The sequence below is a fragment of the Gobio gobio genome, assembly GCF_949357685.1.
Source record: "Gobio gobio genome assembly, chromosome: 24".
NCBI lineage: Eukaryota > Metazoa > Chordata > Actinopteri > Cypriniformes > Gobionidae > Gobio > Gobio gobio.
Window position 1 is genome coordinate 5,132,227 of NC_137120.1, and position 27,109 is coordinate 5,159,335.

The window sequence follows — 27,109 nt, forward strand, 5'->3', positions numbered from 1 at the left end:
TATTAATTTGAAATATTAACTTAACTAAGTCCCCCACATCTTCCCGGTCCACCTCATCAATCTCCCCCGCCGAGCTACTTGAAGTGCGTCAGAAATATAACGCGCGATCAGTTTAAAGTTGGGAATTTGTTGTGTTGCGTCGCCTCTCGCCGCATCTAATGTAGACAGGATTGCTTTCATTTTTTAGGGTGCTTGGCCGCTCGCGCCAGGTGTTGACACGGTGAAAGTTGCCTGATAATTTATGACGGATGGCCGAATTGTAGTGTCAAAAAAGACAGAAGCCCTCTGATGCAGGCAAGATAAGGGAAACACTGCAAAAATGCTCTTCTTACTTAGTATTTTTGTCTTGTTTCTAGTCTAAATATCTGAAACTTCTTAAATTAAGATGCATTTACTAGATAAGTAAAATGTAAAATGTTTTCTTGAAAATAAAATTAAGTGAGTTTATGCTTAAAACAAGCTAAATTATCTGCCTATGGGGTGAGAAAAATAAGTTTCTGATTGAAATCTTGTTTCTTGTTTCTGTCCCAAACAGAAACAAGATAATTTTTCTCACCCCATTTGGCAGATAATTTAGCTTGTTTTATGCAAAAAATCTCTTCATTTGAGTGTTTTTACCCCCCAGAAAACAAGAAAAGAAAAATATCTAAATATATCTGTCATTTTACTAGTAAATACATCTTGATTTAAGAATTTTTAGATATTTGGACAGGAAACAAGAAAAAATACTAAATAAGAAGAGCATTTTTTTTGCAGTGTAAAGTGAGGTAAAGTGATGTAGGCTAATGAATGTACAGTTTATTTAATTGCATAGTAGTAAAATACTAATGTTCGTTAATTAATTCCAGTTTTACCTTAAACTTTATGCAAACAGCTGTTCTGGGTTCTCGAGAGGCCAGCCAGTGTGATTTTGTAGATAAAAACGCATGCAATATCACTTTTTTAATAGCCTAATGTTTTTACTCTACAGTTGTGCCGTTTTAAGGGGACATATGGCAATTTTAAAATGTATTTGCCAAAATTAGTAATGATATTTATATACAAGTTTATTTAAAATAGCAACATTTTATTTAAAATTCACATTAAATATCTACATTTCTCAGTTTAATTCATGGTGAAAACATGAATGTGCATAGTTTAGTGGAAGATTGCTGCCATCTACTGGAAAACAAACACTTTTGCTAGTTCTCAATGCATAGTTTGTGCATGAATGCTGGATGCTATTACTCTTGCTATTTGTGTTTAGGCTGTAATGTGGCGTAGGTGCTATTTTTGTATAGTTTAACTATCATCCTTTTAAAAAATAAAATAATAATATCATGAACATAATGATAGAATGGACTGGACATCATATAAAACAATAACAATGAAAATAAAAATAAAAACATCAATGCATTACAAAAATAAAACAGTAGTAATTCCACAACTTAGACTGATAACATGTAGTGCTAAACCTTACAAGGGGCACCAAGTAAAATCTTGCCTAGGGCAGCAAATTGGTCAGGGCCGGCCCTGACTGGAAGACAAACTCATACTGTGTGTGTTAAAGCTGTTTACTGATCCGCGTCTGTGTGTGTATATTCCTCATCAGACGGTGTGTGTACGCCCTCTGTTGGACACACACACGCCTCTGTGAATGAATAAATGAGTTGTGCTGGGAAATAACACATGCAGCAGGAAAGAGTCCAAAAGCAGTTTATTTCCTCCAGGACTGAAGCGCGGATCAGCTTTCAGAGACGCTGGTGGGCGGAGCTTCACAGGGGCTTCTCTGATAGGCACAGAGCTGCACAACTCCTGGAGCACAGAGAGAGAGATTACACCACATGTACAAACACACACGCTTTCAGACAGACCATAATGCTGTCACAACTTCTACAATCTTAATCTTCAGTGGCAAAAATGTATTAATTTGATTCACTGAATCGACTCACTGGGTCAACGAATCGACTCGATCATTCAAATGAACCGATTCAGTGAATCAAACGAGTCTATCATCACTCTGAAGGTGCTTTAAGGACAAAGTTTTCAACTAATGATATTTTTAATGCATTTTGGCCATTCAAATAGCAAATACGAGATGTTTTATTCAATACGATTACAAATTGCATTTAAAATTTAAACTTCAGTAGCAAAACAATGTTCAGTTCAACTGACTCTGATTCAATGAATCGATTCCTAAAGGATTCAAATACTTGTTTAATAGATTCCAACTCAGTGAATCGACTCGTTTGATTTACTTAATCGATAAACTGACTCAATCAAATTCAGTGGAACAAATGAGTCAATTCATAACTCTGATTCAATGATCAGAGGTCTGTCAATTACAGTTTTCAACTAATACAATTTCTTTATTGCATTTCAGCCATTCAAATATCAAAAACGAGTAGTTTTATACATTTGTATTACAATTGTATTTCAAATTTAAACTTCAGTAGCAAAAACAGTGTTCAGTTCAACTCATTCAACTCACTCTGATTCAGTGAATCGATTCCTAAAGGATTCAAATAGTTGTAAAATAAATTTGACTCAGTGAATCGACTCGTTTGCGGAATAAACTAATTTGATTCATGAATTTGATTAATTTTATTCACTGAATTTACTAACTGAATCATCCGAATTCAGTGGATCAAATGAGTCTATTCACTGTTTCATAACTCTGATTCAATTGCATCATCACTCTCTAAAGGCCCGTTAACAACAGTTTTATTAACAATTTTTTTTATATATATACATTTTAGCCAAAATATGAGATGTTTTATTCAATTTGATTACAATTTACATCTAAAATTCAAACTTCAGTACAAAAAAAAGTGTTTGAGTTGGTCAGTTCAACTCACTCAACTGACTCTGATTCAGTGAATCAATTACTAAAGGATTCAAATAGTTGTTAAATTAATTTGACTCAGTGAATCAACTCGTTTGATTTGCGGAATAGACTAATTTGATTCACTGAAGAGACTAACTGACTCAATCAAATTCAGTGGAACAAATTAATCTATTAATAACTCTGATTCAATGATTCATCACTCTAGAGGTCTGTCAATGACACTTTTCAACTAATACAATTTCTTTAATGCATTTTGGCCATTCAAATAGCAAATACGAGATGTTTTATTTAATTTTATTACAAATTGCATTTCAAATTTAAACTTCAGTAGCAAAAACAGGGTTAACTGACTGACTGATTCAGTGAATCGATTCCTAAAGGATTCAAATAGTTGTTTAATAAAATTTGACTCGGTGAATCGACTCGTTTGATTTGCTGAATAGACTTACCCCCGGTTTCACAGACAATGCTTAAGCTAATCCTAGACTAAAATGCATGTTTGAGATGTTTTAACTGAAAGAATCTTGCACTGACAAATCTTAAAGTATGTCAGTGGCATTGTTTTGTCTCAAGATGCACACCAGCAATGTTTTTTTCTTGGGCACGTTTATAAAAGTTACTTAAATGTCCTAATTGAACCAAGGCCTAATCCTGGCTTAGTCTAAGCCCTGTCTGTGAAACCGGGCCTTATTCAATTCACTAAATCGACTAACTGACTCAATCGAATTCAGTGGATCTAATGAGTCTATTCACGGATTCTCAACTCTGCTTCAATGATTCATTTGCATCACTCTAAAAGGGCTGTTAACGACACTTTTTAACTAATTACATTTTATTTATGCATTTTGGCCATTAAAATCGCAATTCAATTTGATTAAAAATTGCATTCAACACTTAAACTTCAGTAGCAAAAACAGTGTTCAGTTCAACTCATTCAACTCACTCTGATTCAATGAATCGATTACTAAAGGATTCAAATAGTTGTTAAATAAATTCCAACTCAGTGAATCGACTCGATTGATCGACTTGATTTGGGGAATAGACTAATTTGATTCACTGAATCGACTAACTGACTTCAGTGGAACAAATTAGTCTATTCATAACTCTGATTTAATGATTCATTTGCATCATCACTCTAGAGGTCTGTCAATAACACTTTTCAACTAATAACATTTCTTTAATGCATTTTGGCCATTCAAATAGCAAATAGTTGTTTTATTAAATTTTACTACAATTGTATTTCAAATTTAAACTTCAGTAGCAAAACCAGTGTTCAGTTCAACTCATTCAACTGACTCGAATCGATTCCTAGAGGATCCATATAGTTGTTTAATAAATTTGACTCGTTTGCGGAATAGACTCATTTGTTTGACGGTAGACTCATTAAAACAATCGAATCGATTCATTGAATCAAACGAACCGACTCCGTGAATCAAATTAATCTACTCTCTGATTCAATGATTCGTTTGCATAACTCTGAGGTGTGTTTTCCGCGACACCATTTAAAAAATTAAAAAAGGAAAACTTGTGCGTTTTGGCCGTTCATTTACACATCACCGGTGTTTTAAGGGCCTGAAAACACAAACTACGAGCAAAACTTCACCTGCTGCCAGAGCCAGTATGGTGCCGATCCATCCCAGAATATAGGACCATGAGAACCTCCAGGCGATGTAGCGCTTGCCGAAGAAGTTGACGGTCATGCCGGTGTAGATCGCCAGAGCCAAGAGCGCCAGAAACCCTACAGGACACACAAACACCAATCACACGACGAATGAACCGGATCGGACAGGAAATGAATCTCAGTATCAGTGTCTGTTGAAACCAATCAGCCAATCAGATGACGGTTCAGTGTCCGCATGCTGGGACGGCTCCTCACCGGACAGGAGGAGAGCGATCCCCCCGGTGCGCACTCTTCTGCTCCGCGCGCTCGCGGACGCGGCGACGCCCAGAACCACTCCAGCGAAACAGCCCAGCACCGCCAGCAGCATGAAGGCCCGTGTGGCGTCCCAGAATGCTGTGGGGCAAACACGCTCAGACTCAGAGCATTCTGGGATACTCCAGGTCCTCTGTGAACTACTGGATGAAAACTACTGATGTGTGATGATCGTTTAGCACTTCTGAGAGCCGTCAGTGACTGAATGAAATTGTTTTTAAAAAGAAAATAATGTGAAAATTATCACACAAAAATACAATATCGACCCTCCAGATGGATAAAGATTACTAAAAAAATTATCTTTCCAAAAACATGAAATTATAATTTTTTTAAATAACCAAAATAAACCAAAACTACACTCTAAAATATGCTGGGTTGAAAATTGACAATTGGGTTGTTTTAACCCAGCGAATGAGTTGTTTTAACCCAGCGAATGAGTTGTTTTAACCCAGCGATTGGGTTGTTTTAACCCAGCAATTGGGTTGTTTTAACCCAGCGAATGAGTTGTTTTAACCCATCAATTGGGTTGTTTTAACCCAGCGAATGAGTTGTTTTAACCCAGCGAATGAGTTGTTTTAACCCAGCGAATGAGTTGTTTTAACCCAGAGAATGAGTTGTTTTAACCCAGCGATTGGGTTGTTTTAACCCAGCAATTGGGTTGTTTTAACCCAGCAATTGGGTTGTTTTAACCCAGCGAATGAGTTGTTTTAACCCATCAATTGGGTTGTTTTAACCCAGCGAATGAGTTGTTTTAACCCATCAATTGGGTTGTTTTAACACAGCAATTGGGTTGTTTTAACCCATCAATTGGGTTGTTTTAACCCAGCAATTGGGTTGTTTTAACCCAGCGAATGGGTTGTTTTAACCCAGCAATGCGATTGGTTTGTTTTAACCCAGTTGTTGGGTTAAATGTATGCTTAAAACAACCCAATTGCTGGGTTAGTCCATTTTCAACCCAACTTGGGTTGTTTTTAACCAAGCATTTTTTTAGAGTGTAACATATTCAGCTGAATACAGATTATTAAAAAATAATATATATTATATTATATTATATATATATATATATATATATATATATATATATATATATATATATATATATATATATATATATATATATATATATATATAATAAATTAATAATATAACATTTTAATACCGACCTACTCAGATGGATTCAGATTATTAAAAGATATTTAAACATGTTATATTTCATAGAACATGAAATATAAAAACGTACAAATATTTGAAATAAAATAAAATTAATAAATGTCACATTCTCTCAATATTAACCTTCCCAGATGGATAAAATTATTAGTTTTCAAAAACATAAAATTACATTTTATATGATTAATAATTATAACTAAATATTTGAATAATTATAAAAATATAAATATAAAATAATAAAATCCAATATTCTTTAAGTATTGAGCTACTTAGATGGACAGAGATATTACATTATATTGCATTTTTTTATGTTTATATTTGCACATAGAACATAAAATGAAACAGAATATTGTTTAAAATGTTTTGAATTAAATATATATATATATATATGACTCTTCCAATATTGACCCACATGCTGTTAAAAAAATATTACATTATACATAGATTTTTTTTATTTATATTTTTCATAGAACATGGCATGAGTTTATATATATATATGCGTTCGACTGTCCTCACCCACGGTGAGCGTGTGGGCGTGGCACTTGCGGTTGATGCAGAACCTCCAGAGGCCCTGATTGGCTGCGTTCCCTGAGTAGCGATACTGCATCCAATAGTCCGTTGCTGTGGAGATGATGAGGAGCACGAGGGCCGCCACGCCACACAGTGAGGCCCCGCGTACCAGAGTGAACACCATCAATGAGAGCGTCCTGCACACACACACACACACACACACACACACACACGCACACACACACACACACACACACACACACACACACACACACACGTGTCACGGTTAGCGCTCGAGAAAACACAACGACTCACTACAGTATTAATCCTCACATCAAACCTCTGACACCGAGGCTTAAAGGTGCAGTGTGTACATTTTAGCAGCATCTAGTGGTGAGGTTGTGAATTGCACCCCCCACAGCTCACCCCTCCCTTTCGGAGCACAGAGAAGCTACGGTGGCCAACACAGGACAAAGATGTCGTCGTCTGAGACAGTAGAGAGTGACTAGCGCTCTGAAGTTTGTCTTTTTAGGGCTACCGTAGAAACATGGCGGCGCAAAATGGCGGCTTCACTGTAAGGGGACCCGCGGTGTGTGTAGACATAAATGACTCGTTCTAAGGTAATAAAAACATAACGGTTCATTATGTAAAGTCTTTATACACCACTGAAAACATAGTTTGATATTATATTGCATTTCTGTCAATATATCCTCATAAATATTACACACTGCACCTTTAAACGATCCTTTGTGCTCCAGACATGAATCAAAACACCCTAGCAACCGCATAGCAACGTGCCAACAACCAATCAGAAAACTTTAGTACCCGCATAGCAACTGCCTGGCAACCACTCAGCATTGCAAACACTACTAACATTTTCTTTCTACTTTCTTTGAAAGAAATACATTCTCCTGATAAACACTTTAAAACATACATTATGTAAAAAATACCATTGTTACTATAACATTTGTAAAACAAAATTAAAATAAATAATAAACCCGGAATATAACTAAATTAATTCTAATTCTAGTAGTAAATAATAAAAATAAATTATAGGAAAAATTACATTTATCATTTTAATAATATACAACAATCTATTAAATAAATGTTTTAAATTAATAAATAAATAGGATAAATTAACTTTATATTTTATATTAAATATACAACATATAAATAAGAATAATATAAAATAAATGCAAATTAATATATAATGAATACAAATAGAAATTATGAATAATATTATTAATAATAATAGAACATGTAAATTAACATAATAAATAATAGGAAAATTACATTTATCATTTTTTATAATAAATATGTAATAAACAATAATATTAAAATTTAAATAATGATAATAATAACAATAAAATATTAGAGGATCAACTCAATTTATATTTTTTAATTAAATATACATCATATAAATAATAACAATATAAAATAAAATGCAAATTGACAATTAATACAAATGTAAAATATTAATACTATTAATAATAGAAAAGGTAAATTCATATAATAATTATTATTAATAAATATGATAATAATGATTAGAAAATTACATTTATAATTTTAATAATAATATAAGATCGAAATGTTAATTAATATACTAATAAAAAATCAAAATTTACCTTTTTATAAACACAACATAATGTATACAATAAAATGTAAATTAGTTTATAATACAAATAATAACATATTATTGGATAAATACAATTATAATTTTATATTATTTATATACAACAACATAATAATAATAACATCATTTCAATCAATCATAAGAGCAATTAACTTTACTTTTTTTTTAAATGCACAACGTGAAACCAAAGCTTAATATAGAATAAAAAGTTATTATTTCTAATGATACATTTGTGTAATTTAAAATATAATACGATGTTAACAAGTATTTTCATTTTATCATTATATTCAACAAGAACCTTTCATTTAGCTTCTAATAAATACCTTTAATTATTGTCATAAAGATGATAAATCGCTGTATTACCGATGCCACTTTTGGAGAGATCTGAATAAAGTATCTTGAAGTATTACAAAAGGTAGTGATGTGTTAGTGATGGAACTTTTTATAAGTGCCATAAACTTGCTATAAACAGAAACTTGTGAGTCCAGCATCATCGCGTCCGCGAACAATAGTGGATCCGCGACATCAGCATTTGGCTCGAATCAATCAGGACTCATCTCTATATAATAATAAGCGTCAATGCAGCACAAACTGGATCAGCACATTTCAAACTCCAGCCTGGACACTGCCAACTCACAAATTACTCATTCAGAGGACAAATAAGAGAGCCATTCATGAGCAATCGCACTAAATGTGCCATAAAACGCATTGCAAAACAGAACAAACAAGCTTTTGTTTGCACAAATTCAATGATTTAAAGACAACAATAATCATTTCAACACAGAAACGCATTCAGACTTCCACAAAAAGTCACGAATTGTCCTTTCTATGTATAAAACATCTAATAAAGTAGGTACAACTGTGTTTTAAATCCGTTAATAACATCCAAACTGTACCTCTCTGACGGTTACTGTCTCCCGCGAAGATTGCGCTCCGGCCGCGCGCCTCTGGGGTTTTAAAACCCGCCACGCGCGGCCGTTATTGTTCCCGCCACAATAGAGCGAATCATCCAGTCAGACATGTGAGATGTGAGGTAATCCATCTTTCACTGCTTCTCCTCTTGTTTTCTCATCCCCCTCTCCTCACAATCTAGCCAGTCTTCAGCGTCACCGCAGTCCAGCGGCGTGGGACGTTTCATGACTCGCGTCGACGCTCGCACGCCCTCCGGCCTCCCTCAGAGGTCAAATCCATCTACAACTCGAGTTTGAAGAAACTTCTCACCAACACGTCTACATACACACTTAAATAAACATGTAATACACGAGAAAACTAGTGGTGGGAACACAAAATGATCATCTGAAAGCTGAATAAATAAGCTTTCCATTGATGTAAGCGTGTCAGATACACCCCCTCGGGTCTTGGCTATAGAGTTTGCTAAAATATTGGTGGGGACAATTGTCATCTTAAAATATTGATTGGGACTAGTAGCCTACCTAGCATCCCCCCCAAACCTACGCCCATGATGTATGGTTTGTTGGGATAGGGCAATATTTGGCCAATATAAAACTCCTTGAAAATCTGGAATCTGAGGGTGGAAAAAAATCTAAATATTGAGAAAATCTTCTTTAAAGTTGTCCAAATTAAGTCCTTAGCAACGCATATTACTACTAAATACTAGCGAATGGAGCGTTTTACGCGCGTTTCGTTCGAATGATGGAGCGAATTGAGCGTTTTCCGCGTGATTCGCTCGAATGACGGAGTGAATTGAGCAAATTGAGCTTTTTACGTGTGATTCGCTCAAATGACATGGAAAAAATGGAGCGTTTACCGCGTGATTCGTTGAAATGACGGAGCGAATTGAGCAAATTTAGCGTTTTACAAATGATTCGCTCAAATGACATTGAGCGAATTGAGCGAATGGAGAGTTTTACGCGTGATTCGCTCAAATGACGGAGCGAATTGAGCAAATTTAACATTTTACGCGTGATTCGCTCGAATGACAGAGCGAATTGAGCGTTTAACGCGTGATTCGCTCAAATGACATGGAGCGAATTGAGCAAATTTAGCATTTTACGCGTGATTCGCTTGAATGACATGGAGTGAATTGAGTGAATGGAGCATTTTACGCGTGTTTCGCTCGAATGACGGAGCGAATTGAGCAAATTTAGCGTTTTACACGCGTTTAGCTCGAATGACGGAGTGAATTGAGCGTTTAACGTGCATTTCACTCGAATGACATGGAGCGAATTGAGTGAATGGAGCATTTTACGTGCGTTTCGCTCGAATGACGGAGCGAATTGAGCAAATTTAGCGTTTTACACGCGTTTAGCTCGAATGACAAGGAGCGAATTGAGTGAATGGAGCATTTAACGCGCGTTTAGCTCGAATGACATGGAGTGAATTGAGTGTTTAACGCGCATTTCACTCGAATGACGGAGCAAATTGAGCAAATTTAGCGTTTTACACGCATTTAGCTCGAATGACATGGAGCAAATTGAGCGTTTTACGCATGATTCGCGCGAATGACGCGAATCGCGCAAGTTGAAAAATCTAAACTTTGGCGGATATTTGCGCCGAGTTAACCAGTCAGGAGCTTGCTCTAGTAGTGATGACTATGAGGACAAAATCATATTTGGATACCCGGAGCTGTATGATAAACCTTCATACTTTAAAAAAAACAGGAATAAAAAGGATCTTGCTTGGAAGAAAGTGAGTGAGGAGGTCGGATAGTCTGGTGAGTTGTAAAAATCGCTCTTTACTCAATTTGAGCTATATATAGGGGTGATGTCAGGGTGATTGGGACACTTTTGGCATTGAGTTGACTTGGAAAAAGTGTCCCAATCACCCTGAATTCACTCTATTGAGACTACAAGCTGGCTAAAGCCGGCAAATTGAGCTTATCCGCCGTATTGTAAAACAATCCACGTCAGCCATTTCACAACGAGATGAGCCGGCTGGCAGAAGCCCCTCCCATGACGCAAATTAACGTCTGCGGTGAAGTGAAATGTCACACGAAAGCAACTCACGCCTGGTGTTATTCACTTCAGCTGTAAGTGGTTATTTTGTTATGCCTGATCATACACATATGTATACTTACGTGCACAAAAATTATTTACCAAGACAATGTCGTCGATTTCAATTTGTATTTATTAAAAGTCACTAACAATCCAAGCTGATTTTTTTTTTCACATACATTATCACAATTAATCCAGAAAAATCAGGAGGTTACCATATACACCTGAAGTTCATATACCACAAAGTATATGTTAAACATCAAAACGCGCAGCATTTTAACAGTGCTGGAAAACACCAACGGTTGGAGCCACGTCTGATTGGTCTAAAGGTTCAGCCCCTTATTTATAATCAAGTGTGTCAAAGTCCGAGCAAAACAGCATGATGTCGGTAACAAGAGGCTGGAGGAGTATATTAGCATACAGCGCTAATAATCCAGTCAGTGCGACACGGTTAGCTAAACTGTCTGAATGAGGGCGCGAGGGGCGTCGCTCACTTCTTTGGACGTCCTTTTCCTGCCTTCATGCCCCGACCTCCTTTGTTGCCACTCCCTCCTTTATTGCCCTTCCCTCCTTTCCCTCCTTTGCCTCGCTTGTCGTCCTTCCTCTGCGCGGCCCTCGTGTCTTTCTTCATCCGCCCGTCCACCACACGGAAAACGCCCTTGACTCCGGCCGGACGCCGCACTTTGCGTCCGACGCCCTTCTTGGCCACAATATACGTGACGTCCTGCTTCTCTTTCCCCACGCCGGCCTTTTTGTAGATGCTGTGAACAAAGGAAAGTGAATATTAGTTTTCCTGAGTTTGACGTGAAAAGAAGCCGAGTTGATACCGAGACTGACCTTTTGAGCTGTGCCATTTTTTCTCGCTCTGAAATATCCACTGTGTCCACGACGGCTTCGGCCTTTTTCTTGGCCTGCTCCATCTTCTTCAACGTCTACAAGAACAAATGCATTTAAAGGCCATATTCAGTGTCAAGGGTTTGTTCTTCATTACCATTCTCCAGTGGCTAACACTTTCTGAACATTTCATATAATAATATAAATAATATAAATAAATAAAAAAAAATAAAAAAAAATTATATATATATATATATATTTTTTTTTTTTTTTTTTAATAAATGAATGAACATTTAAATAACATCAATAAAATGTATAATATAATTAACATATTTTATTTATTAAATCACAAAAATAATAATAAAAAATGATTTTACATATAACAAGAAAAAAAATTCAACATCTTTAAAAAAACAAACAAAAAACTCAAACAACTGACAAATTATTAATAAAAAATACAATATATTTTATTATTTATTAATACTCTGAAAAGTGGAAAATAAGTTTGTTCTGCTTATGATTTTCAGTGTAATATTATTAATAGATAAAATATGTTTATATGTTTAAAAGATGTTTACATTATATATACACATTATATATAAATTATATACAAAATAAAAACAAATACAATTTTATATACAACAAGAATCTTTTAAAATGTAAAAAAATATTAATAATAATATTATCGATAAAATTATTAAATCAATAATACAATAATATATTTTGTCATTTAATAATAATCTGAAAATCACAAGTGAAAAATAACAATATATTAAATTATTCTGCTTATGAGATTATATATATATATATATATATATAATATACTTTATTTTATTATAGTAGTAATAAAAAAAAAATTTAATCTAAAAAAAACTTGAAACTACTTAAAACAAACTATGAAATAAACTACTTTTACTAAAATTCAAACTAGTAAAATGAAAAAACATATGTAACTTTAAAAACACAATTAAACATACATATATTAATAAATGTATTAATAATAATAAAAAAAATGACTTTACCATAACTTTTTTATTGATTACCTTTAATTTTATTATTAATAAACAATCTTACCCGTCTCTTCTTGCGGGCTTTGGCCTCTGCCACACGTTTGATGGGACGGGCGTTGATTTCCCGCCATTTCTGCTTGTATTCCTCCACCATTTCTTTGGAGAGAGGAATAGGCCTCTTCCGGTGCTTCTTTTCATCGTCAAAGAACCAGACGGGAACTTCGGTCAGGTCCTCAGAGTTTGCAAACCTGCAAGAACAGCATGAAGACGACTTCATTACATCAGAAACACGCGGCTAACATGACGGCTAACTGATGTCTGCGCTCTCACCTGTGGAAGGAGCCGTCGATCAGGTCTCGCGCTTTCTTTTTGGAGGCGGCAATCTGAGCACCGAGCGCCAAACCCTCTGCGTCAAGAATCCGAGCACGCTTATCTGTCAAACAAAAAGAATGATTACACAAATTAAATATAGCTGCAAGCAGGGGCAGAAAGAGAAGTCATGGAGAATCAGACCAACTGCAACAATGAGTAAAGACAATTTTGATTCAAATCATCTTCAATAGTTTAAATAGCCCATAAATACTATAAATTATAATGTGACAATTGCTTATTACTTTTGACCAATAGGTGGCGCTGACACCAAACTGATCTGGTGTGGTCAGTGTTGGGTGACAACTACACACAAAGTTTGGTGTCAATGTCAAATCTTTCCAGAGATACAGCCTCAGATGCAGTTTGGCATTATGCCATATAATTAATTGATGCAGTATACAAAAAACAAAAACATTTATAACAAAATTCAAAATGGCTGACATGGGAAAATTGGGTATCGAGACCAGTTTTGGCCCAATTGTTCAGAAGTTATAAAAAAATTGCCAATTTTCATATCTCCTGACCACTAGGTGGCACTAAGCCGAACACATGCAGGTCATGGTTGTCATAACACACCAAGTTTGGTCAGAATATGCTAAAGCCTTGGAGAATTATCCAAAAAATTTTTATATGTTATTCGAGAACAGTTTGACGAATCAACTTGAAATCCATATTATGCCGGCAAGATTTAAATATTGTGAAAGTTGGAGCGGATTGTGTCAAAATGGATATCTAAATTCTTACTTCATGATCCAAAGAATCTCAAGACCAGTTTCATATCCATAGGCCAAATTTGTATTATAATTTTGACCACAAGGTGGTGACGTTTTGAGTACTGATAATATTTTCGTAATGATACACCAATGTATTCATAAAATATAGCATTTTATGACAAAATTCAAAATGCCTGATATGGGAAAATTTGGTATCATTTGACTCTGCATGCTGCACCGAATCTAAAGAGACCAGGTTTGTGATTTTTGGCCAAATTGTTTAGAAGTTATATAAAAAAAAGGGCATTTTTCAAATCTCCTGACCACTAGGTGGCACTCATGCAGGTCATGGTTGTCATAACACATCAAATTTGGTCAGTTTGGACTCGGCATGCTGCACCAAATTGAGACTTGTGAGAATCTAAAGCATCAGTTTGCCCAAAAATCACAAGACTCTTTAGATCAGGGGTCTCCAAACTCGGCCCTGGAGGGCCACTGTCCTGCAGATATTAGCTCTAACCCCCAATTAAACACACCTGAACCAGCTAATTAATGTTTTACTAGGGCCTAGATACTGATTAGCTGGTTCAGGTGTGTTTATTTGGGGCTGGAAGTTAACTCTGCAGGACAGTGGCCCTCCAGGACCGCGTTTAAAGACCCCTGATCTAAAGAGTCTTGTGATTTTTGGGCTAACTGTTCAGAAGTTATGAGCAAAAATAGCCATTTCTCATGTCTCCTGACCACTAGGTGGCACTGTGCCAAAACTGTGCCCTCGGATAACCATGAGGTTTGGTCATCATACGCTTAAGCGTTTTGTGTAGGTATAGCCTCACGTTTAATCAAATCTGTTTGCGCGTTATTCAAGAACGGTTTGATTCCAAAACTTTTTGTCGGCATGTCTGAAGATGATCTGGTCTTGGAGGAGTTCGGAAAAGTAATTTTCATGATGTAAAATGACATCATAGGATGCAATCGAATCGTAATGAGCCAAGGAATCAGAGGAATTTTGTTTCTATCCCTTCCGGTTCAAAAGTTATTAGCATAAACATGAGTGAACCTTTGGCCAGGTGGTGGCGCTAGAGGGATTGAGTTAGAGACTCCAAATTTGCCACTTTGACAGTTCAGACCGTCCTCTAACTTTCCTGCAAGCGGTATTATGATGTCATAGGATGCAATCGAATTGTAATGAGCCAAGGAATCGGAGGAATTTTGTTTCTAGCCCTTACGGTTCAAAAGTTATTAGCATAAACATGAGTGAACCTTTGGCCAGGTGGTGGCACTAGAGGGATTGAGTTAGAGACTCCAAATTTGCTACGTTGACAGTTCAGACCGTCCTCTAACTTTCCTGCACACGGTTTTATGGGCTGCCATAGAACGGAAGAGTAAGATCACAAACGAATACAGTCGGTAATTGATAATAGGTAATAGATCTGAACGGACTTGTTTTTTCAACAGGAACCACTTGGAAGCTGTCGTCATCAGCCGCTTCTCCCGTGCCGCCGGCCGCCGAAGCGTGTTTCATTTGCGCGATTTCCCTGTTGAGAAACACGTTAGCTTCTTTAGAGAGCAGAATTGAGCCTGCGCAGCGCTAATGTAAACCAATATACAAGTGTCACCTCTCATCATCGCTGCTGTCATCATCAGAGTCGCTGTCGTCGTCGTCTCCAGCCTTCTTCACTTCCTGTGAGGGTGCGGGCACTTCCTTTTCCTGTGTGGCAGGCTGTGCCTCCGCTTTTCTTTTCTTTCCCTTCCCAGATTGCAGCAGCTGGGTTTGTTTGAGTTCGCTCATGGCGTCGGTGTCGTCGTCCAGATCCAGCTCAGAAAAGATGTCCTGCGCGGAGGTGAAAGTGTTAAAATCTAGCTTGAGGGATCGACATTGGTCTAAATGAGCGGCTCACACCTTGCTGAACCACATGCTGGTCTCACGCTCTCTCTTATCGTCCTTTCCTTCCAGCTCGACGACTAACTCGTTCCCTTTGGTTTCCCTGTCGTCCTGCTGCTCGGCGGCAAACGAAACTCTGCAGGAAACGCAAACACAGCCTGAATAAAAGTGCTTCATCAACGACACACTGAGAGCCACGGTTGGCACAGGATTAACTTTCTCATTTAGTTTCAAACATAATTTTATTAATTTAAGTGTGAAATATTACAAACATTCACCGGGGGCCAGTTGCATAAACTAAGCCATTATGTTAAAGAGCACCAGAGGAATTTTGAAATGTACCTTTCATGTAGTGTGTAACATAGATCTAAGTGAACAAAAACATCCTGCAAAGTTTTGAAATATGACAGTACACTGTATATATAGTTATTTTCTTTCAAAAGTAAGAGTCGACTCTGAGTCATTTTTAAGAATCGTTAGAAGACCAAAGCTTTTTCTCTGACTAGATGACGTCAACTTGTCAAGTTATTTGAATACGATACGCCCACTTATTGCTCCAAGACGCCAGTGAAAACTAGAAAACATCATGGCCACGAGACGCCAGTGAAAACTAGAAAACATCATGGCCACGAGACGCCAGTGAAAACTAGAAAACATCATGGCCACGAGACGCCAGTGAAAACTAGAAAACATCATGGCCACGAGACGCTGTGTTCTGAAGTGCGACTCAAAAGCAAACTTTTTTCATCTGCCCAAGCATGAGCATTTGAAGACTAAGTGGCTTGAAGACAAACCATACATCGTCGCGATTGTGTGTTTATTAGTCTTCAAATGTCTCTATTTGCATGTTTCGCGATCTCAGGAAGCTTTTATTATGGACTTCTATTATGGCACATGGTATCTTCTTCGTCTATCTGTACCATATATGGATTACATGTGCACAGAGCGCCATCCGGCTGCCAGTATGAATTGAAAACAACACATAAGAGACATCTGCGCATTTTGAGGAAGTATTGAATAAAAAATACTCCTCCGTTTAGAAATTTGACACAGACATATGAGAATCTATCAATATGTCTCCTCATCTGCACACTTTTGAACTTAAAGCCCTGAGGGATGTTGATTTGTCGCGAGTCTTCGTGAGGAGAATAGAGGAGTTTTTTTTATGAATGAGATCAGCTGAGGCTCATATTACAATCAAACGTACAGACGCGGTTTTCATATTCATAACTCCTGACACATATTAACAAATTACTGTCACTATAAGACTTTGATGGGCGTTCCGTTTCCGAGAATATATCTGCACAGACTATACCAATCACAACTGACTGGGTCATCGGACCAATCACCGCAGATTAGCGTCACATAAAAAGGAGGGGTTTTGAAAAGTGAATCACTAAAGGAATCATTTGAGAATCGCTGTCAAAACAGGTAAAAATAAATGCATATTATAAGAAAACTAAAGTCTTTTTTGTCATTGCATGCATGCAAAACTGTTGTTGGGGACTTCTAAAACAATATTTGGAACATTTTAAATGCCATGATAGGTGCTCTTTAAGACAGTGTCTTAAGATCTAGTATGAGCCACTAGCAGTTAGGCAAGTGGCATTCAGTCTTACTTTTCGTATCAAATTAGGCCAGTCTATGTTATTATGTAACTGATTAAAAAAAATTATAAACAGTTTTTAAGAAAAAAATTTATGTCTAACTTGTAAGACTAGTCTTAACCGTTTATGCAACCGGCCCCAGTTTCTGAAAAACTCATATACTGATATATATATAATTTTTTTTTATTTTACATACTATATCTCTTTATATTAACATTTATATTATACATCATCTGTTATATTATAACATTTATTTATATTTTCATAAAATGCATTTTTTATAGTTTTTAATACATATAGAAATGTATAAAAGTAGATTAACATAACATTTAAATATATTTACTTAACCTGAATATAAACTGTGTATATTATAAACAAATATTTATAATATAAAATAAAATTGTGTATTTTCATTGTAGCATTAATTGTAAAAAAAAAAAAAAAAAAATTTTTATATATATATATATTTTTTATTTTTTTATTTTACATACTATATCTCTATATTAAAGGGGCTATTTGCGTTTTTCTGAAATTTAAACTCGCAACTGACACCTGTGGCCAAAAAACAGAACTGCTCTTATTTTCTGCTCGCTCTCGCAGCGGTGGTGACGTCACATCCGCAGACAGCGCAGGAAAAAAACGACCCGCCAGAAAATAGGAAAAATAGGATACAGGCTTATAGGTGCACCCACTGTGAGCGGACAAGGTGTCAGTATGCTCATCAGGAGATGTTTGAGTCATAAATGGTAAAATAAAAAGGCTATTGTTACGTTTATTTTGGGGGAAAAGTTGCATATAGCCCCTTTAACATTAACATACATACCATATATATACACTGTATGTATATATGTATATGTTTAATTTTTTATTTAAAAAAAATAAAAACATACAATTAAATAAAATATAAATAAATGTTATAATATATAAAGAGATGTTAAAAAAAAATTATATATATATATATACACACACATACATACATATACATACAGTATATATACACTGTATGTATGTATGTATGTATGTATGTATGTATGTATGTCTGTCTGTCTGTCTGTCTGTATATTAACTTTAACATATATATACATACATACAGTGTATATATATATATATATATATATATATATATATATATATATATATATATATATATATATATATATATATATATACATACATACATACACTGTATGTATATATAGATACAAACACTGTATGTATGTATGTATGTATGTATGTATGTATGTATATACACTGTATGTATGTATATATATGTTAATGTTAATATAGTATGTAAAATAATATATATATATATATATATATATATATATATATATATATTTACCGTTTTAAATATAATATGTACAGTTTATATATTTATATGTAAACACAATATAGGTATATTAACAATAACCATACTTTTTCTTCTTGGGCATCTTGTCCTGGATTTCCTTCTCTTTCATCTCGATTTCCTCGAGGTCGTCGGAGTCGAGGTCAGAGGCCAGAGACATGTGCTCGTCTTCATCCTCGTCAGAGAGATGCACGTCCTCCGCCTCCTCCTCCACCAGAGCGTCCGCTACCTTCATGTCTCCCTGTGTGACGGCGCTGAGACCCTGCAGGACAGAGACTCAGGTCAGCACACGCAGCCGAGGGGCGGCTCGCCATCAGCAGGAGGAGCCGCTCTCTTACCTCCGCCTTCTTGATGCCCACGAGAGAAAACATGGAGGAGTCGCTGGTGTCAGCGATGGAAACTCCTGGAAGATCCATCTTCAGCTCCACTCGCTCTCTCTGCTTCCGTCTCTCCTTCAGGAGCTTCTTCTTTTTCCTGTTCTCCAGCAAAAACACAACAGTTTAACGTTCTCACAGCAGGGCTATTATCATTACACTAAAAAATAAACTAAAACTAACTTTAAAAAACTAATGTTGTTGTGTTTTTGTCTCTTTTTTAAGCCAAACACGTTTAAAAACAGCAGTTTTGAACGTGTGTTTGGTGAAAGACGTAACGTTCGTCCAGCAGCTTTTATCGTTAGGGTTAGTTATTCATTTAAAAAATATTACCTCAAAAGTTAAAGGAAATCCGCACACTATCGATACTTGCAAAAGACATCTAAACTCATTTATTAGCAACGTTTCGTCTCATGACCTTCATGGGACTTTTTTAGTGATAGTGTGCAGGATTTCCTTTAACTTTTGAGATCTTGGGATTATTTAATCCTCTTTCCTGCACACCCCTCCATTATCAACAGGTATGCGGTGGATCCGTCAATTAAAAATATTATCTGAAATAAAATAATATAAAAAAACTTTTCCCAAGGTAACATGTAAATTAATTAATTTAAAATTAAATGTTTAAAATAAATATTAAACATTTATTTTCAACATTTAATTTGAATATTTGTTTTCAACATTTAATTAAATATTTATTTTCAAAATTTAATTTGAATATTTAATTAAATATTTGTTTTCAACATTTAATTTGAATATTTAATTAAATATTTATTTTCAAAATTTAATTTGAATATTTAGTGAAATATTTGTTTTCAACATTTAATTAGAATTTTTAATTAAATATTTATTTTCAACATTTAATTTGAATATTTAATTATATATTTGTTTTCAACATTTAATTTGAATATTTTATTAACGATTTGTTTTCAACATTTAATTTGAATATTTAATTAAATATTTGTTTTCAACATTTAATTTGAATATTTAATTAAATATTTCTTATAAACATTTAATTTTAAAATGTAATTAAACATTTATTTTAAACATTCAATTTTAATATTTAATTAAATATTTATTTTTAAACATTACATTTTAATATTTAATTTAATATATAATTTAAACATTTAATTTAATATTTCTTATAAACATTTAGTTTTAATATTTAATTAAATATTTATTTTAAGCATTTAATTTTAATATTTAATTAAATATTTATTTTAAACATTTAATTGGGAACATTTCGTTAAGAACTAAAATAAACAAAATTTATAACTACAACTAAAAACAATATAAACATGTAAAAAGTCATCAACTAAAACTAATAAAAACGGAACAAAATTATTTCAGCTTTAAAATGAAAACAGGAAACTCTAGATAAAATCCAAGTGAAAGCCCAATAGACACGCAGAAGCTGTGAGGGAAATCTACCGCTTCAGATCGGCGAACTCTTCGGCTTTCATCTCCGCCAGTTTCTTGTCCATTTCCTCTTCCTCGTCATCCGTCGCCTTCTCCTCCTCCTCCTCCTTTTTCTTGCTTTCCTTCTCTTCAGTATCGCTCTCCTCCTCGTTTGAGCTGAGACTGTTCAAATGCGCAGTTAATAATGAGTCTTTACCGTAACATATATGGATTACATGACGTTAATAATCACGTACTTGATCCCGTGGTCCACCTGCTCGGCTTCCTGCTTCAGTTTTTTAGCCAGGAACCTCCTCAGCTTGGATCTCCATGACAACAACAGACTAACAAACCAACAGCCAATCAGATTGCAGCTCTCCATATATATGTATATCCTACAAATAAACACCAAAATCCACGCCGGGACTCACCGGAGCTCCTTTCGGCCCAAGACTTTAATATCGGAGCAGCATTCTTTGATTTCGGATGAAGTGATGGGGTGGGCTTCCAGCTCGGGGTCATCAAAGGTGATCTGGAGTGAAGCAGATGGACATTAGAAGGAGAAACACAGGCTAACTGACGTCTGGCTTTGAGAACATACTTTATTAGCTTTGCTCAGGAAATCCACAGGGTTTTCGGCCTTTAGGAACTCAGTGAGAGAGAAGATGTGATAGAGCGTGAGGTCTCCATCGCTGTAGCCTTCAGCCTGAAACACCGCACATACACAACACACAAACTGAATTTGGTATATTTGATCTACGAAAATAATACATGTATAATAATAATACATTATTTAATAAAACAAAAATACATTAGTTCGTAAGCACAGTGTAGTGAGACATACTTTGGGCTTTTTTTTGGAAATCAGCTCTTTGACAGTTTTCACTTGCACATCGACCTCTTTAAAAGCATGTTTGGGGTCGAAGAACTTGTTGTCAATTTTATCCGGAGCCAAAAAACCTGAAGGAGAACAGAGAGAAATTAGATGGATGGAAAACAGATAGATAGATGATAGACAGATAGTCGGACGGACGGATAGATAGATGGATGGATAAACGGATGGATACACAGACAGATAGATGATAGACGGATAGACGGACGGATGGATAGATAAACGGATGGATGGATAGATAGACAGACGGATAGACAGACGGATAGACAGATAGACAGACGGATAGACAGATAGACGGATGGATGGATAGATAGACAGACGGATAGACAGATAGACGGATGGGTGGATAGATAGACAGACGGATAGACAGATAGACGGATGGATGGATAGATAGACAGACGGATAGACAGATAGACGGATGGATGGATAGATAGATAGACAGACGGATAGACAGATAGACGGATGGATGGATAGATAGATAGACAGACGGATAGACAGATAGACGGATAGATAGACAGACGGATAGACGGATGGATGGATAGATAGACAGACAGATAGATGATAGACGGATGGATGGATAGATAGACAGACGGATAGACAGATAGACGGATGGATGGATAGATAGACAGACGGACAGATAGATGATGGACTGATGGATGGATGGATAAATGGACAGATAGACGATGTTTGAATGGACGGATATATGGATGAATGACAGATAGATGATAGATGGAGGGATGGATGATGGATGCATAGATAGATGGAGGGATGGATGATGAATGCATAGATAGAATGATGGATGCATAGATAGATGGATGGATGAACAGACAGATAGATGATAGACGGATGGATGGATAGATAGATAAACAGACGGATAGACAGACGGATAGACAGATAGACAGATGGATGGATAGATAGACAGACGGATAGACAGATAGACGGATGGATGGATAGATAGACAGACAGATAGATGATAGACGGATGGATGGATAGATAAACAGACGGATAGACAGATAGACGGATGGATGGATAGATAGACAGACGGATAGACAGATAGACGGATGGATGGATAGATAGACAGACGGATAGACAGATAGACGGATGGATGGATGGATAGATAGACAGACGGATAGACAGATAGACGGATAGATAGACAGACGGATAGACGGATGGATGGATAGATAGACAGACAGATAGACAGATAGACGGATGGATGGATAGATAGACAGACGGATAGACAGATAGACGGATGGATGGATGGATAGATAGACAGACGGATAGACAGATAGACGGATAGATAGACAGACGGATAGACGGATGGATGGATAGACAGACAGATAGATGATAGACGGATGGATGTATAGATAGACAGACGGATAGACGGATGGATGGATAGATAGATAGACAGACGGATAGACAGATAGACGGATAGATAGACAGACGGATAGACGGATGGATGGATAGATAGACAGATAGATGATAGACGGATGGATGGATAGATAGACAGACGGATAGACAGATAGACGGATGGATGGATAGATAGACAGACGGATAGACAGATAGACGGATAGATAGATAGATAGACAGACGGATAGACAGATAGACGGATAGATAGACAGACGGACAGATAGATGATGGACTGATGGATGGATGGATAAATGGACAGATAGACGATGTTTGAATGGACGGATATATGGATGAATGACAGATAGATGATAGATGGAGGGATGGATGATGGATGCATAGATAGATGGAGGGATGGATGATGAATGCATAGATAGAATGATGGATGCATAGATAGATGGATGGATGAACAGACAGATAAATGATAGATGGATGGATGGATGAACAGAGATAAATGATAGATGGATGGATGATAGAGATAAATAGAGAGATAGTAGAGATAGAAGGAGATAGATGATAGATAGATGGATGATGGATAGATGGATGAACAGACAGATAGAGGATAGATGGATGGATAAAATGGATGACAGGAGTATAGAACGAGCGATACAGATAAATGGCAGAAAGACTGAGCTGGAGCGTTACTCTGGCAGATGACGAAGATCTCAGCGGACTCGTTTCTCGAGGCCTGTGGTTTGGTGGCCTGGACCTTCTTGAAGAACTGCTGGAAGATCCACATGAGCGGCTGGTAGTCCTTCGAGCGGAAGACTTTAGTGATGAACGTGCCGCCCTTGGTCAGGAACTCGCAGGCCAGCTTCAGCGCCATCAGTGTGAGACTCGCTGCAGGACACACACACACACACACACACACAGCCGTCACACGCCTGCTCTCTGACCCTCATCCCCCGTCCCGCTCCCCTTACCCTGAGTGAAGGCGTCGTGCTGCCAGTTTGCCCCCACATTGGGCGCGCCGTCATTGAGGACCACGTCCACCTTCCACGTCTGCAGCTCCTTCCGGAGGGCCTGCGGGACAGAGAGTCATCAGAGAGCCATCAGAGACAGAGACACACACCTGAGCCCGCACACCTGAGCCCGCACTGACCTGGCGGCACTTCTCCGAGGTGATGTCCTCCTGCAGGGTCACCACGTTCGGGATGGGTCTGATGGGCACCAGATCCACACCTGCCAGCAAATCAAGAGCGTCAACACTGGACCTCAGAGTCCCAAGCAGAGACAGATCAGCTCAAACACAACTCACCGATGATGAGGCTGGACACCGGCATGAACTTCGACGCCACCTGCAACCTGAAGGGCAGAAGGGCTAGTCAGGAACAGGTTGGCTAACGTTTCAATGTTAGCGACTCCAGTGTTGTAAAGTCAGCGAGTGATTTAGTTGTCTTTTTAAGTATGCCACAGACAGCAGGTTTATTAGGCTGCTGTCACTTTAAGAGCGAATGCACACATCCAATGCACAAGTGTTCATGTCATAATTTTCGTCAACAACCTTTTTTCACTGACGAAAACTAGACGATAACTAAATAAAAACTAGTGTTGGATGACAAAAACTATGACGAAAACGTACTGTCATCTTCGTCAGCAAATAAAAACGAGAGGAACATGTTAGTGAGGGTGGATTAGGGAAGAGATGCAGTCAGAACTGATGATCTGAGTAACAGATGCTGATCTAACGTCTGTAAAACACGGCTCACTCATCCCCAATCCAGCTCCAGAGCGGCTCAATCAATCAATAACACACATTTATGCCAGACCAGTGTTTATGAACTAATGCTGATGAATAATGACAATGTTTACCTTACGATGTTTATATAGTAATATGTTTTAGACGGTTGTAACAATGCATATTTTATCTCCTGAACTTGAATGAGCTCCTGAAACTGCAATAATAAGGCGCAGACATTTCAAAATAAGAGTCCCGGTGTATTTCCAGCTTGTTTGTAATTAAAAGTCATGCATTATATATTCATTTTTGATTACACAATAAACTGTATTTAATTTAATTCCCATTTAATTCATTATCAGGCGTAGGGTTGGGTACCGAAACCGGTATGAACCGGACCGAATCAGAACGCAGATTTCGGTTCCAAAATTCAAACGTGCTTTCGCGCTTTGGCTGAAAACCCCTAAATAACGACTTATATAGTGATGACGATTTCAAAACACGACATCATGAAGCTTCAAAGCGTTATGAATCAGTGAGTCGATTAAGCGGTTTGAAACGGCAAATTTCAGCAGTTTGACACGCGATCCGAATCATGATTCGACTCACTGATTCATAACGCTTCGAAGCTTCATGAGGCCGTGTTTTGAAATCGTCATCACTATATAAGTCGTTATTTAGGGGTTTTTTTGCGCACAAAAACTATTCTCGTCACTCCATAAAGTTATTGTAGAACCACTGTAGTGAGATGGACTTTGTAACGACGTCTTTAGTGCCTTTTAAGGCTCTTGAGAGTGTAAAGTGCCATTGAGCCAATGGAGGCCTTTCAGAGCCATCAGATTTACACTAAAATATCTTCATTTGTGTCTGAAGATGAACGGAGGTCTGACGGGTGTCGAACGACATGAGGGGAAGTAATTAATGACAGAATTTTCATTTTTGGGTGAACTAACCCTTTAAGTAAACTTTCCTGGCTAACCAAAACCCAACCTTTAGCTGGGCTGACCTAAAGTAAGTTAATTCCCAGCCCCAGTCATGACACTAGCACACAGTTTCTGCTCACCATCCTCCTGGAGCGGCGCACAGATCCACCACCGCTCGGGCTTTCTGGAGAAACTGGAACTTACGGTTGAGCTGAATGAGCTTGAAGGACGAGCGGGACCGATAGCCTTAAATGACCAACAATATATGAGTGATTACAGCCGTTTCTGATCATACAGTTCCAGAAAACAACACAGGATTTCAGAAAAATTTAACATTTCATAGGTCCTATAACTGTAAATAATAATAATAATAAGTTGTCAAAGTGTTATAAATTCAAAGCATTAGACATTATTACAATTTCATAACCATGAAATGGATTCCAGAACAATTACAATGAATAACAGGGCCTAAAAATGTCATTTTTGTTACTCTTTCAATAAATAATCTTTATTTAAAGGTGTCCGTGTTACAGTGTAACTATACATCAAAGTACTGATTAAAAATAATAATAAAGTACATGTACTTACTATGGGGTTATGGTTTAGGGTTAATTTAGCACAACTTTATAGTACTTACTATATGTAACGTAACTTTTTGACTGCTTAAATGTAACGTACGCGTGAAAAAGGATCCGGAAAAAATATTTGGGGAATATAAACATCAGTATATTCCCAGAGCAGTGTAAAAACACGGTATTACCGTGGTAAAAACACGGTATTACCGTGGTAAAGACACGGTATCAGACCATGCTAGATTAATATACGAGTGCTAAATGACTACCATGACACTTCTATGATACTTTGAGGAATGATATGCTACTATAATCTCAAAATACACGTTATTACTATGGTTAATGTAAACAAGCAAGGTAATAACGAGGTAGTGTCGTATTAGCGTAATGTTGATGTTTACGCGACTTACCCGTTTCTTTGGCGAGGTGATAGAACTTGTCCTTTCTGGTTTTTCCGACTTTGAGTTTTTTGCCCATGATTTCTGCGGTAAATTACCAGTTTCTGCGCTTTATCTCGACACGTTTCGCCTCGGCGTGTCGCGAGCCACTGACTGAGACACACACGTGTATTGTGGAGGCGCCGGGAGATGACGTCACTGCACCCTTTCACAGTGGATGTTGTCATGCATTAATAATAATAAAAAAAGTTGTTGCATATGTTGTTTGGATATATAAATATATATTACGTTTAAAGTCTTTCTGAGCAGACTTTGGGGTTATGGGTCTAGTCTTATTCTGAAGTGTTCTTTGTATTAAAGTACAATTTTAAGATTTATTTTTAATTCGAAATGATGATCTAATCCAGTCTTCCATGCAGGAACCAACACGAAGTAGAAGCTACTATATACTATTATTCTTTCATTTTCATTTTATTAATTTCATAATTTTGCATAATAAACCATGTTATGCTCATTCTGGAGTTAAAGGGACAGTTCACAGATGCACTTTTATGATGGACAGATGCACTTTTATGATGGATAGATGCACTTTTATGAAGGATGGATGCACTTTTATGATGGATAGATGCACTTTTATGATGGATGGATGCACTTTTATGATGGACACTTTTATGATGGAT

General features: G+C 36.7%; 3 protein-coding genes across 4 annotated transcripts in view; 1 reads left to right on the plus strand and 2 right to left on the minus strand.

The window, feature by feature from the left end:
• Positions 1-27,109, plus strand: part of tbxa2r (thromboxane A2 receptor) — a 285,760-nt gene that overhangs the window by 109,694 nt on the left and 148,957 nt on the right. The window lies entirely within an intron of this gene.
• lim2.2 (lens intrinsic membrane protein 2.2) lies at positions 1,054-9,151 on the minus strand. The gene is made up of 5 exons (XM_079807945.1): positions 8,967-9,151; positions 6,444-6,634; positions 4,704-4,841; positions 4,431-4,565; positions 1,054-1,794 (listed from the first exon to the last, which is right to left on the minus strand). The coding sequence occupies exons 2-5, from the start codon at positions 6,619-6,621 to the stop codon at positions 1,724-1,726; spliced, it is 522 nt and encodes a 173-aa protein (XP_079664071.1). The 5' UTR covers positions 6,622-6,634; positions 8,967-9,151; the 3' UTR covers positions 1,054-1,723.
• Positions 11,139-26,629, minus strand: ftsj3 (FtsJ RNA 2'-O-methyltransferase 3). The gene is made up of 20 exons (XM_079808224.1): positions 26,442-26,629; positions 25,600-25,705; positions 24,117-24,163; positions 23,961-24,040; positions 23,782-23,881; positions 23,504-23,698; positions 21,407-21,522; positions 21,164-21,268; positions 20,994-21,094; positions 20,820-20,906; positions 20,596-20,745; positions 19,129-19,264; positions 18,859-19,052; positions 15,854-15,971; positions 15,570-15,784; positions 15,394-15,488; positions 13,199-13,301; positions 12,933-13,116; positions 11,862-11,956; positions 11,139-11,785 (listed from the first exon to the last, which is right to left on the minus strand). The coding sequence occupies exons 1-20, from the start codon at positions 26,506-26,508 to the stop codon at positions 11,515-11,517; spliced, it is 2,565 nt and encodes an 854-aa protein (XP_079664350.1). The 5' UTR covers positions 26,509-26,629; the 3' UTR covers positions 11,139-11,514.

Bases quoted from the DNA above. Each gene is read 5' to 3' on its own strand.
- ftsj3 (XM_079808224.1), bottom strand. From the start codon at position 26,508: ATGGGCAAAAAACTCAAAGTCGGAAAAACCAGAAAGGACAAGTTCTAT. The intron at 25,706-26,441 runs GTAAGTCGCGTA...TGGTCATTTAAG, and splicing joins TCACCTCGCCAAAGAAACGG to GCTATCGGTCCCGCTCGTCC. The intron at 11,786-11,861 runs GTCAGTCTCGGT...CTTTGTTCACAG, and splicing joins AAAATGGCACAGCTCAAAAG to CATCTACAAAAAGGCCGGCG.
- lim2.2 (XM_079807945.1), bottom strand. From the start codon at position 6,621: ATGGTGTTCACTCTGGTACGCGGGGCCTCACTGTGTGGCGTGGCGGCC. The intron at 4,566-4,703 runs GTGAGGAGCCGT...TGTGTCCTGTAG, and splicing joins GATCGCTCTCCTCCTGTCCG to GGTTTCTGGCGCTCTTGGCT. The intron at 1,795-4,430 runs GTGAAGTTTTGC...TCTGTGCTCCAG, and splicing joins CATACTGGCTCTGGCAGCAG to GAGTTGTGCAGCTCTGTGCC.